Source organism: Crinia signifera, chromosome 4 (genome assembly GCF_055691185.1).
Source record: "Crinia signifera chromosome 4, ASM5569118v1, whole genome shotgun sequence".
Classification (NCBI taxonomy): Eukaryota; Metazoa; Chordata; class Amphibia; order Anura; family Myobatrachidae; genus Crinia; species Crinia signifera.
The window spans coordinates 4,028,817-4,046,721 of NC_139220.1; the positions used below are offsets into that span (position 1 = coordinate 4,028,817).

Here is a 17,905-nt window from a genome sequence, read left to right on the forward strand (position 1 = left end):
TTAATTTTCCCCTGAGGATAACACACACTGGGGGGACGAGCAGGGCACAAACCGTCAGAGCGTACGTAAGGCCCAGACCGACCACGGCTGAGGTGAGGCCTGAGGTGATGGAGGTGACGGCAGCGGTCAGTACAATGCAGGCGCCCAGGTAGTCCTGAGGGGAAACAGCAAAGGATTATGGGTAGACTGTCAAACAGGTCTATATAAAATGTTATTAAGTACAGAAAATGCTAAAACCACAAACACAGAAACAGAGATCCCCACTCAGTATAGGTGTCACCAGTCATCAGTGTCCTTGTAACTTACACATGTGGTATAGAACTGGGCCCAAACAGAATGTCACCCTCAATCCCAGCGTGTAGGTGACTCGGCGGGTCCCGTGATCAGGGACATGGGTAATGTTTTCTCTTTCGTTCCCATCCTCCTCATATCTCCCCGTCTTTCCCCCACTTCTCTCTTCCCTGTCTCCCCCTCTTTCATTCCCATCCTCCTCATATCTCCCCGTCTTTCCCCACTTCTCTCTTCCCTGTCTCCCCCTCTTTCATTCCCATCCTCCTCATATCTCCCCATCTTTCCCCTACTTCTCTCTTCCCTGTCTCCTCCTCTTTCATTCCCATCCTCCTCATATCTCCCCGTCTTTCCCCCACTTCTCTCTTCCCTGTCTCCCCCTCTTTCATTCCCATCCTCCTCATATCTCCCCGTCTTTCCCCCACTTCTCTCTTCCCTGTCTCCCCCTCTTTCATTCCCATCCTCCTCATATCTCCCCGTCTTTCCCCCACTTCTCTCTTCCCTGTCTCCCCCTCTTTCATTCCCACCCTCCTCATATCTCCCAGTCTCCCCCTCTTTCTCCCACTTCTCTTCCCTGTCTCCCCCTTTTCCTCGCACCTTTCTCACTTTCCATCCTCTTCATCCCTCTGTCTCTTCCCTTTCTTCTCTTCTCAATTCTTCCCCCTTTGCTCTCCCCTTCCTCTCTTCTCTCTGACCCCCTCCCTGCACTCGCTATTCCTCCCTTTTCTACAACTTCTCTTTCTCCCATCTCCTCCTCTCTCCCCCTTCTCCCCATCTCCTTCTCTATCTCCCCTCTTCTCCCATCTCTCTGCCCCCCTCCCCTTCCTGCACTCTCTATTCCTCCCTTTTCTACCTCTTCTCTCTTTCTCCCATCTCCTCCCCTCTCTCTCCCCCTTCTCCCATCTCCTCCTCGCTCTCTCCCCCTTCTCCCATCTCCTCCTCGCTCTCTCCCCCTTCTCCCATCTCCTCCTCGCTCTCTCCCCCTTCTCCCATCTCCTCCTCTCTCTCTCCCTTCTCCCATCTCCTCCTCTCTCTCCTCCCATCTCCTCCTCTCTCTCTCTCCCTTCTCCCATCTCCTCCTCTCTCTCTCCCCCTTCTCCCATCTCCCCCTCTCTTCCCCCCTTCTCCCATCTCCTCCTCTCTCTCCCCCTTCTCCCATCTCCTCCTCTCTCTCTCCCTTCTCCCATCTCCTCCTCTCTCTCTCCCCCTTCTCCCATCTCCTCCTCTCTCTCCCCCTTCTCCCATCTCCTCCTCTCTCTCTCCCCCTTCTCCCATCTCCCCCTCTCTTCCCCCCTTCTCCCATCTCCTCCTCTCTCTCCCCCTTCTCCCATCTCCTCCTCTCTCTCTCCCTTCTCCCATCTCCTCCTCTCTCTCTCTCCCCCTTCTCCCATCTCCTCCTCTCTCTCCCCCTTCTCCCATCTCCTCCTCTCTCTCTCCCCCTTCTCCCATCTCCCCCTCTCTTCCCCCCTTCTCCCATCTCCTCCCTCTCTCTCCCCCTTCTCCCATCTCCTCCTCTCTCTCTCCCTTCTCCCATCTCCTCCTCTCTCTCTCCCCCTTTTCCCATCTCCTCCTCTCTCTCTCCCCCTTCTCCCATCTCCTCCTCTCTCTCCCCCTTCTCCCATCTCCTCCTCTCTCTCTCCCCCTTCTCCCATCTCCCCCTCTCTTCCCCCCTTCTCCCATCTCCTCCTCTCTCTCCCCCTTCTCCCATCTCCTCCTCTCTCTCTCCTTTCTCCCATCTCCTCCTCTCTCTCCCCCTTCTCCCATCTCCTCCTCTCTCTCCCCCTTCTCCCATCTCCTCCTCTCTCTCTCCTTTCTCCCATCTCCTCCTCTCTCTCCCCCTTCTCCCATCTCCTCCTCTCTCTCTCTCCCTTCTCCCATCTCCTCCTCTCTCTCTCTCCTTCTCCCATCTCCTCCTCTCTCTCTCTCCCTTCTCCCATCTCCTCCTCTCTCTCTCCCCCTTCTCCCATCTCCCCCTCTCTTCCCCCCTTCTCCCATCTCCTCCTCTCTCTCTCCCTTCTCCCATCTCCTCCTCTCTCTCTCCCCCTTCTCCCATCTCCTCCTCTCTCTCCCCCTTCTCCCATCTCCTCCTCTCTCTCCCCCTTCTCCCATCTCCTCCTCTCTCTCCTTTCTCCCATCTCCTCCTCTCTCTCCCCCTTCTCCCATCTCCTCCTCTCTCTCCTCCTTCTCCCATCTCCTCCTCTCTCTCCCCCTTCTCCCATCTCCCCCTCTCTTCCCCCCTTCTCCCATCTCCTCCTCTCTCTCCCCTTCTCCCACCTCCTCCTCTCTCTCCCCCTTCTCCCATCTCCTCCTCTCTCTCCTCCTTCACCCATCTCCTCCTCTCTCTCCTCCTTCTCCCATCTCCTCCTCTCTCTCCCCCTTCTCCCATCTCCCCCTCTCTTCCCCCCTTCTCCCATCTCCTCCTCTCTCTCCCCCTTCTCCCATCTCCTCCTCTCTCTCCCCCTTCTCCCATCTCCTCCTCTCTCTCCTCCTTCTCCCATCTCCTCCTCTCTCTCCTCCTTCTCCCATCTCCTCCTCTCTCTCCCCCTTCTCCCATCTCCTCCTCTCTCTCTCCCTTCTCCCATCTCCTCCTCTCTCTCTCCCCCTTCTCCCATCTCCTCCTCTCTCTCCCCCTTCTCCCATCTCCTCCTCTCTCTCCCCCCTTCTCCCATCTCCCCCTCTCTTCCCCCCTTCTCCCATCTCCTCCTCTCTCTCCCCCTTCTCCCATCTCCTCCTCCTCTCTCCCCCTTCTCCCATCTCCTCCTCTCTCTCTCCCCCTTCTCCCATCTCCTCCTCTCTCTCCTCCTTCTCCCATCTCCTCCTCTCTCTCCCCCTTCTCCCATCTCCCCTCTCTTCCCCCTTTTCCCATCTCCTCCTCTCTCTCCCCCTTCTCCCATCTCCTCCTCTCTCTCCCCCTTCTCCCATCTCCTCCTCTCTCTCCTCCTTCTCCCATCTCCTCCTCTCTCTCCTCCTTCTCCCATCTCCTCCTCTCTCTCCCCCTTCTCCCATCTCCTCCTCTCTCTCTCCCTTCTCCCATCTCCTCCTCTCTCTCTCCCCCTTCTCCCATCTCCTCCTCTCTCTCCCCCTTCTCCCATCTCCTCCTCTCTCTCCCCCCTTCTCCCATCTCCCCCTCTCTTCCCCCCTTCTCCCATCTCCTCCTCTCTCTCCCCCTTCTCCCATCTCCTCCGCTCTCTCCCCCTTCTCCCATCTCCTCCTCTCTCTCTCCCCCTTCTCCCATCTCCTCCTCTCTCTCCTCCTTCTCCCATCTCCTCCTCTCTCTCCCCCTTCTCCCATCTCCCCCTCTCTTCCCCCCTTCTCCCATCTCCTCCTCTCTCTCCCCCTTCTCCCATCTCCTCCTCTCTCTCCCCCTTCTCCCATCTCCTCCTCTCTCTCTCCCCCTTCTCCCATCTCCTCCTCTCTCTCCCCCTTCTCCCATCTCCTCCTCTCTCTCCCCCTTCTCCCATCTCCTCCTCTCTCTCCCCCTTCTCCCATCTCCTCCTCTCTCCCCCTTCTCCCATCTCCCCCTCTCTCTCCCCCTTCTCCCATCTCCTCCTCTCTCTCCCCCTTCTCCCATCTCCTCCTCTCTCTCTCCCCCTTCTCCCATCTCCTCCTCTCTCTCTCCCCCTTCTCCCATCTCCTCCTCTCTCTCCCCCTTCTCCCATCTCCTCCTCTCTCTCCCCCTTCTCCCATCTCCTCCTCTCTCTCCCCCTTCTCCCATCTCCTCCTCTCTCTCCCCCTTCTCCCATCTCCCCCTCTCTCTCCCCCTTCTCCCATCTCCTCCTCTCTCTCCCCCTTCTCCCATCTCCTCCTCTCTCTCCCCCTTCTCCCATCTCCCCCTCTCTCTCCCTATCTCCCCCTATTCCTCCTGTCTATGGCCCTTATTCAGATCTGATCACAGGACAAATTTGTTTTCAAAATAGGCAAATCCATGTGCACTGCAGGTGGGGCAGATGTAACATGTGCAGAGAGAGTTACATTAGGGATGGCCATCAACCATCGATGATTCTAAATCATTGATGGTTTATGGCTGATGTCGAATACTTTTGCCATTGATGGTGGAGAACCAGATGGTTTTCCTACATCAATGGAATATTAGAAACAATGTTTCTTTTTTTTTTTTACGTCAAGATTTCGGGACAAGGATCATAGCTCCACCCCCGACAACCCAGAAGAACATTAAAATTGGCCTGTGGGCCAGTCAGTCAAAGAGAATGGATAACCATCGATAGGGAGCGGATGTGTAGGGAGCGATAGGGAACCCTCGCTCCTCGGACTTACCATCCGGACCTCCAGCCACCGGTTGGCTGCGGATAAGAACAGGTACGTCAGGTTATTGGTGTCGGTCAGTAGGGAGTGGGTGTGTAGGGAGTGGGTATGTAGGGAGTGGGTGTGTATGGAGCGGGTATATAGAGAATGGGTGTGTAGGGAGTGAGTGTGTAGGGAGCGAGTGTGTAGGGAGCGGGTGTGTAGGGAGCGGACAGTAGGGAGCAGGTGCATAAGAAGTGATAGGGAACCCTCGCTCCCCGGACTTACCATCCGGACCTCCAGCCACCGGTTGGCTGTGGATAAGAACAGGTAGGCCAGGTTGTTGGTGTCGGTCAGTAGGGAGCGGGTGTGTAGGGAGCGGATGTGTAGGGAGCGGGTGTATAGGGAGCGGATGTGTAGGGAGCGGGTGTGTAGGGAGCGGGTGTATAGGGAGCGGACAGTAGGGAGCGGGTGTGTAGGGAGCGGGTGTGTAGGGAGCGGGTGTATAGGGAGCGGACAGTAGGGAGCGGGTGTGTAGGGAGCGGGTGTGTAGGGAGCGGACAGTAGGGAGCGGGTGTGTAGGGAGCGGACAGTAGGGAGCGGGTGTATAAGAAGTGAAGGGAACCCTCGCTCCCCGGACTTACCGTCCGGACCTCCAGCCACCGGTTGGCAGTGGATACAAACAGGTACGCCAGGTTGTTGGTCAGTAGGGAGCGGGTGTGTAGGAAGCGGGTGTGTAGGGAGCGGACAGTAGGGAGCAGGTGTATAAGAAGTGATAGGGAACCCTCGCTCCCCGGACTTACCGTCCGGACCTCTAGCCACCGGTTGGCTGCAGATAAGAACAGGTAGGCCAGGTTGTTGGTGTCGGTCAGTTCCAGCATCCGCTGCTTGAACCTGGATTCGTGTCTGTATAGCAGATGGGAGAACGTACATCAGTCACAGTGACACAATCTATGCTACATTCATCTATAGGTCCCCGCGGGGGCTGCACTGCCTGATAACACCCCCATTCGTGGGACTCCCGCGAACCCCCCTCCCGCGATTCGCAAGACCCCCACGACACCCCCCTCCCGCGATTCGCAGGACCCCCGCGACACCTCCCCTCCCGTGATTCGCGGGACCCCCGCGACCCCCCCTCCCGAGATTCGCTGGAACCCCGTGACCCCCCCTCCCGCGATTCGCAGGGCCCCCCCGCGAGCCCCCTCCCGTGATTTGCAGACCCAAGCCCCCTCCCGCGATTCGCGGACCCCCATTCCCGCTATTCACTGCACCCCCCCGCGGACCCCCTCCTGCGATTTGCGGACCCACGCGACCCCACCTCCCGCGATTCGCTGCACCCCCCTCCCGCCATTTGCAAACCCCCGCCCCCTCCCTCGATTCACGGCACCCCCCCTCCTGCGATTCTAGCCCCCCCCACGCGATTCTAGCCCCCCCGCGCCCCCCCTCGGAATTTGCGGACCCCCCTCCCGCGATTCACGGCACCCCTCGCAACCCCTCCTGCGATTTTCGGACCCCCCTCCCGCGATTCACGGCACCCCTCGCAACCCCTCCCGCGATTCACTGAACCACACAGCATCTCCGGCGCCCCCTTCCACGATTCGCGACCCCCTGTGAAACCCCCCCGTGATTCACACACCCCTCCCACGATTCACGGCGCCCCTTGCACCCCCGCCCTCCCCCAATTCGCTGGACCCCCTCCCGCGATTCACAAACCCCTGTGACAAACCCCCCCCCGCGATTCACACACCCCTCCCACGATTCACGGCACCCGCCCTCACGCGATTCGCGGCCCCCACGACCTCCCCCTCCCGCGATTCATGACCCCCCAGCGCCCCCCCCTCCTTCATTCACGGCACCCCACGCGCCCCTCCCTCCCGCGACCCCCCCTTCCAGCGATTCAAGGCCCCCCACTGCCAGAAGTGTCCCCACGGTCCTCTGCACCAGCGCCACAACTTTTATCAATGTCTTGCCCACATACCGCTATTATACAGCCTCCTGCTCTCATACACGCTCACTCACTCCCAGTGCGAGGAGACGCTCACCCACTGCCGGGAGCTGCATACTGTCCCCCACCCTCCTCCAGTTCTAGGGATGCCCATCGACCATCTATGATTTGAAATCATCGATGGTTTATGGCCGATGTTGAATACTTTTGCCATCGATGTGGGAGGACCAGATGGTTTCCCTACATCAATGGCAAAGGAGAACCGATCAAGTTTCAAATTTTTTTAAGGTGCCAGGACACGGAGCATAGCTCCTCCCCCCCACACCCGGAAGTCCCGCCACCGAGTTCTGATTGACCCACGGCCTATTCAGTCAGATATATTGGATGACCATCGATAGCTACAACAATCGATGGTTATCCAAGTAATATGTTACTACTATCAATGGCATGGTGCAAAATCGCCATCAATGCCAACCATCGATGGCGTCTGCACCAATGCCGATCCCTACTCTGCAACAGCCAAAAATCTTTACTACCCCTCATGCCCATACACCTCTATCACTGCCCTGCCTCCTTTTTCCTGCCCTGTAACTTCCACCACTGGGGACCCGCTCACCCTGTGTTGCCCACATTCCCCTATCATGCTTTACCACCCAGCCTCCTGCTCTCATGCACCCTAACTCCCACCCAGTAGGAGGAGACACTGACTCAGGGCCACCATCCTGTACTGCCACACTGGACCCTCACCCACTGGCAGAAGCTGCACAGTGTCCCCCACCTCCTCTTTAGTCCCCCGTATGCCCACACACCCCTATCACTACCCAGCTTCCTGCTCTCCTGAACCGTAACTTCCACCACTGGGGAGTCGCTGACGCTGTGTTGCCCACATACCCCTATCATGCCTCATAGCCCAGCCTCCTGCTCTCATGCACCCTAACTCCCACCCAGTAAGAGGAGACACTGACTCAGGGGCACCGTCCTGTACTCCTGTGCTGCCACGCTGGACTCTCACCCACTGGCAGAAGCTGCACAGTGTCCCCCACCCTCCTCTTTAGTCCCCCTTATGCCCACACACCCTATCACTACCCAGCCTCCTGTTTTCCCAGTGGGGAGCCGCTGACTCAAAAACACCCTACTATACTATTGCACACGCACACACACCTCAACAACACGCACACACCCCCCACACACCCACACCCACAAATGTCAATGTACCCTCCACACTATCAATGTACAGATGGAGTAGGCTACATCCTTGCTGGCGGATCGCCAAAACGTCCCCGCTGGCGATCCGCCAGCAGCCTCGCCATCCATCATACTGAGACGCGCGTGCGTCTCACGCGCACGCGCGTCTCAGTGTCCGTCGCCAGCGCGACGGAAACCCTGTCCGTCTCCGCCTCAGGGAGACGGACAGGGTTAGGGGAGGTTAGGGGGGGTGTGGGCAGGCGGCGGGGACCCCGGGTTACCGCACACAAGCCGGCGGGGACCTGGGGGAGCGGATGGAAGCGCCGTCGGAAGAGGGTGCGCGCGCGTCCCCTTCTCGCCATCGATATGGCGCTGACGGGGGATGGCGGCTGGCGTCACCAATGCCATCCCCTGCCAGGATGGGAAGTACTCCATCTGTACATCTTTCTCTGTAACCGCTTTTTAATTAAACAGAACAATACACACCCCCTTCCACATCATATGCTCTCTATGTTATACATTTCACCTATAACTCAAGTTGCAATACAGGCATCTTTCATACAATTCTAACCATATGTCTCACAATACAAACGTTCACAAATTAAGGGGGCGCAACCCCTTACGCCGGTGTGAAGAGCGCCCGTAGGGCGCGATGAATCACCTAGTACTGTAATACAAGGCTAAGATGGCTCCTCACCTCTATGGGGGGGAATTAAATGGTTTTGTGCTGACATTACTGTGACGTTGTTCCGTCACATGATTGGCCGGTAACTCCTCATACACTTTTCCTCTGGACTAGTAATAAAAGACTATTGCTGTTACTACGGGTAACGCACCTGAATGCGCGGATGGTGGTCAGGCCTTCGGCCGTCTCCGAGAAGTGACATAGAAGAGGCAGCTGAGTGTTGTCATCCAGCTCCTGGAGATCCCTGCAAGGCACAAGACACACCGGGGGTGGTGTAACCGATAGCAACCGGTCATAACCGCATGTATTCCATACTGCAGCAGCAGAGAGACAGGGCCCGAATGGCCCCGTAGTCACATACAGTACCGAGCTCGTGCTGCAATGTCATTTTCACATTACGGGGTCTATATACTAAACCTTGGAGAGAGATAAAGTAGCAGCTTATCGGCTCCTAACTGTCATGTTACAGCCTGTGATTGAAAAATGACAAGAGCCGATTGGTTGATACTTTAGACCTAATTCAGACCTGCAGGTAAGCGCCACCGCCGGCCCGCTGGTCTCCCCCTCCCGCCATCTGAATCCGCTCATTAGTATGCGACCGCACCGGAGAAAAATAATCCGATGGCCGCTTCGCGCTTCGTCAGTCTAGAGATGGCGAATTCAGGGCGGGCGCCGACATCATGTGACATCAACTGTCTGCCCCATGCAGGCATCGACACCCAGATTTCCATGGGCGCGCGGCACAGCGGTGGGTATAGGGTTGGTATAGGGGCAGAGAGGGAGCTTTGGGTGCAGCAGGTCACCTCATCGTATCCACGTGCCCAGGATTACTGGTATCAGCCACCAGGCCCTCCCCATGTGCTCGGTGGGGTGCGGGTGGCACTGGGAGACTTGCCCACTGTCCTGACGGGGGGGGGTGCGCCACCAAATTCCCAGGAGCCTCACGGCCATTCCAAGAGAGTAGGCAAGAATACTTTATCCCCCTCCAAGGCTTAGTACACTCCCCCCGGGTCCTCCCCAGTGGCACAGTACCACGTCCCGCCATTATTACGGCCCGGGAGATTGGCGCCGACACTCACTTGGAGGCGACCCTGAAGTATTTCTGGATGAAATAGAAAGCGACGCTGAGGGGTAACAGGACAATCAGGAAGTAGGGATTGGCGTAGCTGATGACACCGATGGCTGAGAGGCAGAGGAGGGTGGACCGGGTGAGAGACTCCAGGGTGGGGGGGATGTGCTGCGGGCGACAGAATAAAGGTTACAACAATGAGAACGGACATTAATATAGCGATTAGCACACTAGTACCCCCCCCCCCCCCATCCCACGTCCGATATCCCTCACCTGATCAATAATGTTTGTGTCAGCAGAAAAGCGATTTAATATTAACCCCAGTGGCGTGGTGTCAAAGAACCTGCGAAACAGAGAGACAGGACGGGCGGGCATTAAACGCTGGCATGAGACCCGCGCACATAGTATATACGGTACATTACACCATGTGGGGATATGGCTAAAAGGGTGTACACACTGTCAGATTTTGGCAGGAGATTTTGACTAGATCACAGACAGACTATCATTACTTAGACAAAATCGCTTTTGTCCTTATTGCCAGTACATCTAGTCACAATTGTCCATTAGCCAAAATCTCACCGTGTGTACGGGCCATTAGACAGAACAGAAGTCACCATAGCTGTACCTGATGGGCGCCAGGATAATCTTCTTCAGCAAGTTGTGGTGCAGGTTCTTGGCGGCCGTGAGCCCGAGCCACTCCACGCTCAGTGACGTGATGAGACAGAGAATGATCCCCGAGGCGCTCAGGACACTGAACCCTGTCACATAATAGGTCCTGTACTCTTCATACTGAAATACAGGTGGTGAGGAGTAACGCCATCGTTGTGATAACATTTATCAGCCAGGAGATTCTATGGGGCGAGGAGGTATATTACCGTGTACTTAGATGACATTTATCAGCCAGGAGATACTATGGGGCAAGGAGGTATATTACCGTGTAGTTAGATGACATTTATCAGCCAGGAGATACTATGGGGCGAGGAGGTATATTACCGTGTAGTTAGATGACATTTATCAGCCAGGAGATACTATGGGGCGAGGAAGTATATTACCGTGTAGTTAGATGACATTTATCAGCCAGGAGATACTATGGGGCGAGGAGGTATATTACCGTGTAGTTAGATGACATTTATCAGCCAGGAGATACTATGGGGGCGAGGAGGTATATTACCGTGTAGTTAGATGACATTTATCAGCCAGGAGATACTATGGGGGGAGGAGGTATATTACCGTGTAGTTAGATTACATTTATCAGCCAATAGATACTATGGGGCGAGGAGGCATATTACCGTGTAGTTAGATGACATTTATCAGCCAGGAGATACTATGGGGGCGAGGAGGTATATTACCGTGTAGTTAGATGACATTTATCAGCCAGGAGATACTATGGGGCGAGGAGGTATATTACCGTGTAGTTAGATGACATTTATCAGCCAGGAGATACTATGGGGCGAGGAGGTATATTACCGTGTAGTTAGATGACATTTATCAGCCAGGAGATACTATGGGGCGAGGAGGTATATTACAGTGTAGTTAGATGACATTTATCAGCCAGGAGATACTATGGGGCGAGGAGGTATATTACCGTGTAGTTAGATGACATTTATCAGCCAGGAGATACTATAGGGCGAGGAGGTATATTACCGCGTAGTTAGATGACATTTATCAGCCAGGAGATACTATGGGGCGAGGAGGTATATTACTGTGTAGTTAGATGACATTTATCAGCCAGGAGATACTATGGGGCGAGGAGGTATATTACCGTGTAGTTAGATGACATTAATCAGCAAGGAGATACTATGGGGCGAGGAGGTATATTACCGTGTAGTTAGATGACATTTATCAGCCAGGAGATACTATGGGGCGAGGAGGTATATTACCGTGTAGTTAGATTACATTTATTAGCCAGGAGATACTATGGGGCGAGGAGGTATATTACCGTGTAGTTAGATGACATTTATCAGCCAGGAGATACTATGGGGCGAGGAGGTATATTACCGTGTAGTTAGATGACATTTATCAGCCAGGAGATACTATGGGGCGAGGAGGTATATTACCGTGTAGTTAGATGACATTTATCAGCCAGGAGATACTATGGGGCGAGGAGGTATATTACCGTGTAGTTAGATGACATTTATCAGCCAGGAGATACTATGGGGCGAGGAGGTATATTACCGTGTAGTTAGATGACATTTATCAGCCAGGAGATACTATGGGGCGAGGAGGTATATTACAGTGTAGTTAGATGACATTTATCAGCCAGGAGATACTATGGGGCGAGGAGGTATATTACCGTGTAGTTAGATGACATTTATCAGCCAGGAGATACTATGGGGCGAGGAGGTATATTACCGCGTAGTTAGATGACATTTATCAGCAAGGAGATACTATGGGGCGAGGAGGTATATTACCGCGTAGTTAGATGACATTTATCAGCCAGGAGATACTATGGGGCGAGGAGGTATATTACCGTGTAGTTAGATGACATTTATCAGCCAGGAGATACTATGGGGCGAGGAGGTATATTACCGTGTAGTTAGATGACATTTATCAGCCAGGAGATACTATGGGGCGAGGAGGTATATTACCGTGTAGTTAGATTACATTTATCAGCCAGGAGATACTATGGGGCGAGGAGGTATATTACCGTGTAGTTAGATGACATTTATCAGCCAGGAGATACTATGGGGCGAGGAGGTATATTACCGTGTAGTTAGATGACATTTATCAGCCAGGAGATACTATGGGGCGAGGAGGTATATTACCGTGTAGTTAGATGACATTTATCAGCCAGGAGATACTATGGGGCGAGGAGGTATATTACCGTGTAGTTAGATGACATTTATCAGCCAGGAGATACTATGGGGCGAGGAGGTATATTACCGTGTAGTTAGATGACATTTATCAGCCAGGAGATACTATGGGGCGAGGAGGTATATTACCGTGTAGTTAGATGACATTTATCAGCCAGGAGATACTATGGGGCGAGGAGGTCTATTACCGTGTAGTTAGATGACATTTATCAGCCAGGAGATACTATGGGGCGAGGAGGTATATTACCGTGTAGTTAGATGACATTTATCAGCCAGGAGATACTATGGGGCGAGGAGGTATATTACCGTGTAGTTAGATGACATTTATCAGCCAGGAGATACTATGGGGCGAGGAGGTATATTACCGTGTAGTTAGATGACATTTATCAGCCAGGAGATACTATGGGGCGAGGAGGTATATTACCGTGTAGTTAGATGACATTTATCAGCCAGGAGATACTATGGGGCGAGGAGGTATATTACAGTGTAGTTAGATGACATTTATCAGCCAGGAGATACTATGGGGCGAGGAGGTATATTACCGTGTAGTTAGATGACATTTATCAGCCAGGAGATACTATGGGGCGAGGAGGTATATTACCGCGTAGTTAGATGACATTTATCAGCCAGGAGATACTATGGGGCGAGGAGGTATATTACCGTGTAGTTAGATGACATTTATCAGCCAGGAGATACTATGGGGCGAGGAGGTATATTACCGTGTAGTTAGATGACATTTATCAGCAAGGAGATACTATGGGGCGAGGAGGTATATTACCGTGTAGTTAGATGACATTTATCAGCCAGGAGATACTATGGGGCGAGGAGGTATATTACCGTGTAGTTAGATGACATTTATCAGCCAGGAGATACTATGGGGCGAGGAGGTATATTACCGTGTAGTTAGATGACATTTATCAGCCAGGAGATACTATGGGGCGAGGAGGTATATTACCGTGTAGTTAGATGACATTTATCAGCCAGGAGATACTATGGGGCGAGGAGGTATATTACCGTGTAGTTAGATTACATTTATCAGCCAGGAGATACTATGGGGCGAGGAGGTATATTACCGTGTAGTTAGATGACATTTATCAGCCAGGAGATACTATGGGGCGAGGAGGTATATTACCGTGTAGTTAGATGACATTTATCAGCCAGGAGATACTATGGGGCGAGGAGGTATATTACCGTGTAGTTAGATGACATTTATCAGCCAGGAGATACTATGGGGCGAGGAGGTATATTACCGTGTAGTTAGATGACATTTATCAGCCAGGAGATACTATGGGGCGAGGAGGTATATTACCGTGTAGTTAGATGACATTTATCAGCCAGGAGATACTATGGGGCGAGGAGGTCTATTACCGTGTAGTTAGATGACATTTATCAGCCAGGAGATACTATGGGGCGAGGAGGTCTATTACCGTGTAGTTAGATGACATTTATCAGCCAGGAGATACTATGGGGCGAGGAGGTATATTACCGTGTAGTTAGATGACATTTATCAGCCAGGAGATACTATGGGGCGAGGAGGTATATTACCGTGTAGTTAGATGACATTTATCAGCCAGGAGATACTATGGGGCGAGGAGGTATATTACCGTGTAGTTAGATGACATTTATCAGCCAGGAGATACTATGGGGCGAGGAGGTATATTACCGTGTAGTTAGATGACATTTATCAGCCAGGAGATACTATGGGGCGAGGAGGTATATTACAGTGTAGTTAGATGACATTTATCAGCCAGGAGATACTATGGGGCGAGGAGGTATATTACCGTGTAGTTAGATGACATTTATCAGCCAGGAGATACTATAGGGCGAGGAGGTATATTACCGCGTAGTTAGATGACATTTATCAGCCAGGAGATACTATGGGGCGAGGAGGTATATTACCGTGTAGTTAGATGACATTTATCAGCCAGGAGATACTATGGGGCGAGGAGGTATATTACCGTGTAGTTAGATGACATTTATCAGCAAGGAGATACTATGGGGCGAGGAGGTATATTACCGTGTAGTTAGATGACATTTATCAGCCAGGAGATACTATGGGGCGAGGAGGTATATTACCGTGTAGTTAGATTACATTTATCAGCCAGGAGATACTATGGGGCGAGGAGGTATATTACCGTGTAGTTAGATGACATTTATCAGCCAGGATATACTATGGGGCGAGGAGGTATATTACCGTGTAGTTAGATGACATTTATCAGCCAGGAGATACTATGGGGCGAGGAGGTATATTACCGTGTAGTTAGATGACATTTATCAGCCAGGAGATACTATGGGGCGAGGAGGTATATTACCGTGTAGTTAGATGACATTTATCAGCCAGGAGATACTATGGGGCGAGGAGGTATATTACCGTGTAGTTAGATGACATTTATCAGCCAGGAGATACTATGGGGCGAGGAGGTATATTACAGTGTAGTTAGATGACATTTATCAGCCAGGAGATACTATGGGGCGAGGAGGTATATTACCGTGTAGTTAGATGACATTTATCAGCCAGGAGATACTATAGGGCGAGGAGGTATATTACCGCGTAGTTAGATGACATTTATCAGCCAGGAGATACTATGGGGCGAGGAGGTATATTACCGTGTAGTTAGATGACATTTATCAGCCAGGAGATACTATGGGGCGAGGAGGTATATTACCGTGTAGTTAGATGACATTTATCAGCCAGGAGATACTATGGGGCGAGGAGGTATATTACCGTGTAGTTAGATGACATTTATCAGCCAGGAGATACTATGGGGCGAGGAGGTATATTACCGTGTAGTTAGATGACATTTATCAGCCAGGAGATACTATGGGGCGAGGAGGTATATTACCGTGTAGTTAGATTACATTTATCAGCCAGGAGATACTATGGGGCGAGGAGGTATATTACCGTGTAGTTAGATGACATTTATCAGCCAGGAGATACTATGGGGCGAGGAGGTATATTACCGTGTAGTTAGATGACATTTATCAGCCAGGAGATACTATGGGGCGAGGAGGTATATTACCGTGTAGTTAGATGACATTTATCAGCCAGGAGATACTATGGGGCGAGGGGGTATATTACCGTGTAGTTAGATGACATTTATCAGCCAGGAGATACTATGGGGCGAGGAGGTATATTACCGTGTAGTTAGATGACATTTATCAGCCAGGAGATACTATGGGGCGAGGAGGTATATTACCGTGTAGTTAGATGACATTTATCAGCCAGGAGATACTATGGGGCGAGGAGGTCTATTACCGTGTAGTTAGATGACATTTATCAGCCAGGAGATACTATGGGGCGAGGAGGTATATTACCGTGTAGTTAGATGACATTTATCAGCCAGGAGATACTATGGGGCGAGGAGGTATATTACCGTGTAGTTAGATGACATTTATCAGCCAGGAGATACTATGGGGCGAGGAGGTATATTACCGTGTAGTTAGATGACATTTATCAGCCAGGAGATACTATGGGGCGAGGAGGTATATTACCGTGTAGTTAGATGACATTTATCAGCCAGGAGATACTATGGGGCGAGGAGGTATATTACCGTGTAGTTAGATGACATTTATCAGCCAGGAGATACTATGGGGCGAGGAGGTATATTACCGTGTAGTTAGATGACATTTATCAGCCAGGAGATACTATGGGGCGAGGAGGTATATTACCGTGTAGTTAGATGACATTTATCAGCCAGGAGATACTATGGGGCGAGGAGGTATATTACCGTGTAGTTAGATGACATTTATCAGCCAGGAGATACTATGGGGGGAGGAGGTATATTACCGTGTAGTTAGATTACATTTATCAGCCAGGAGATACTATGGGGCGAGGAGGTATATTACCGTGTAGTTAGATGACATTTATCAGCCAGGAGATACTATGGGGCGAGGAGGTATATTACCGTTTAGTTAGATGACATTTATCAGCCAGGAGATACTATGGGGCGAGGAGGTATATTACCGTGTAGTTAGATGACATTTATCAGCCAGGAGATACTAAGGGGGGAGGAGGTATATTACCGTGTAGTTAGATGACATTTATCAGCCAGGAGATACTATGGGGGCGAGGAGGTATATTACCGTGTAGTTAGATGACATTTATCAGCCAGGAGATACTATGGGGCGAGGAGGTATATTACCGTGTAGTTAGATGACATTTATCAGCCAGGAGATACTATGGGGGCGAGGAGGTATATTACCGTGTAGTTAGATGACATTTATCAGCCAGGAGATACTATGGGGCGAGGAGGTATATTACCGTGTAGTTAGATGACATTTATCAGCCAGGAGATACTATGGGGCGAGGAGGTATATTACCGTGTAGTTAGATGACATTTATCAGCCAGGAGATACTATGGGGGCGAGGAGGTATATTACCGTGTAGTTAGATGACATTTATCAGCCAGGAGATACTATGGGGCGAGGAGGTATATTACCGTGTAGTTAGATGACATTTATCAGCCAGGAGATACTATGGGGCGAGGAGGTATATTACCGTGTAGTTAGATGACATTTATCAGCCAGGAGATACTATGGGGCGAGGAGGTATATAACCGCGTAGTTAGATGACATTTATCAGCCAGGAGATACTATGGGGCGAGGAGGTATATTACCGTGTAGTTAGATGACATTTGGGACTGCGAGGTCCAAGGAACCAGCCAGTAGTCTATGGCTACAATAACAGAGTGTTTCAGGAGCTTGGAGAAGATCATCAGGAAGAGCAGGAGAAATCCACCAGAGGTGAGGTATCTCCAGCAGGTTCTCCAGGGCATCTTGGTCCTCAGACGCATAGCCGTAGACATGTTGTCTTCCTCGTCCTCCTCCTCTTCTTCCTCTGTGTGAGGAAAGCACAGGCACTGACCAGAGAGAACGCGGCCTCTCATATATGGAGGGCGGGGGTAGGGCAGGGGCACCCTACATGTCTATTCCAGGTATCTCCAAGTCGTGTTTGACCCCATTGACCAGTGCTCCCCTATCACTCCATTGTTCTTCTGTTCTGCTCCCTTCCTACCCCCAGCCATTTCTACTGTACCGCCCCCTTCTCCTGGCCTCCTGCCCCTCTACAAGTTGGGGTAATAGTAGTCTCCAAACTTGGCCAAATGCTCTTTATACTTCTGGTGAACTACAGTCTATACACTGATGATGACCAGTCGTTGTCGTCATTGCCCCCCCCCCCTCCTCCCCCCTTCTCTGGTCCACTCTGTATAGCCAAATGAAGACAATACTAGCTCTCCCTCTCATGAAGCAGCAGAACCAGGCAGCCAGAGTGTGAGCAGGACAGTTTGCAGTGCAGGAAGACACATTCAGGAGCTATTGTCAGAGCTTCCCAACCCATCAATCTAATGTAACCCCCCCCCCCCATATTCCATCGGGCTCCCTGTCTTAAGTGCCTCAGGCGCCCCCAATGCTGAATCCGCCCCTTCCTCTGTGCCCAGCTGCCTCCACATGAACGGCTGTTAGACCCATCATAGCGAATGCCCCCATACCCGCTAACATGTGAGCTTGCCTACCTTCTTCCTCCTCAATGTAAGTCTTGGCCTCTCTGGAGTACATGGCGCGTCGCAGGGTCTTCCTCTCCATCGTGGCCTGGTCCGCTTCTGTGTCCTGTGGGGGAGTCGCCATCACTAACAATCACCAGATAGGGCCAGATGCACTAAGCTTCAAAAGTGATAAAA

The 17,905-nt window shown here is 52.0% G+C and overlaps 1 protein-coding gene across 1 annotated transcript in view; it reads right to left on the minus strand.

Moving 5' to 3' along the window:
• Positions 1-4: 4 nt before the first annotated feature.
• LOC146072199 (ATP-binding cassette sub-family C member 9-like) overlaps positions 5-17,905 on the minus strand; it is a gene marked incomplete at its 3' end in the record, with an annotated part of 107,680 nt that continues 89,779 nt past the window's right edge. The window contains exons 25-32 of the mRNA XM_083179527.1: positions 17,741-17,834; positions 16,844-17,064; positions 10,040-10,203; positions 9,688-9,757; positions 9,425-9,582; positions 8,497-8,589; positions 5,334-5,436; positions 5-154 (exon numbers count right to left, since the gene is read on the minus strand). Of these exons, the coding sequence (XP_083035653.1) occupies positions 5-154; positions 5,334-5,436; positions 8,497-8,589; positions 9,425-9,582; positions 9,688-9,757; positions 10,040-10,203; positions 16,844-17,064; positions 17,741-17,834 (1,053 nt within the window). The remainder of the gene's footprint in view (positions 155-5,333; positions 5,437-8,496; positions 8,590-9,424; positions 9,583-9,687; positions 9,758-10,039; positions 10,204-16,843; positions 17,065-17,740; positions 17,835-17,905) is intronic.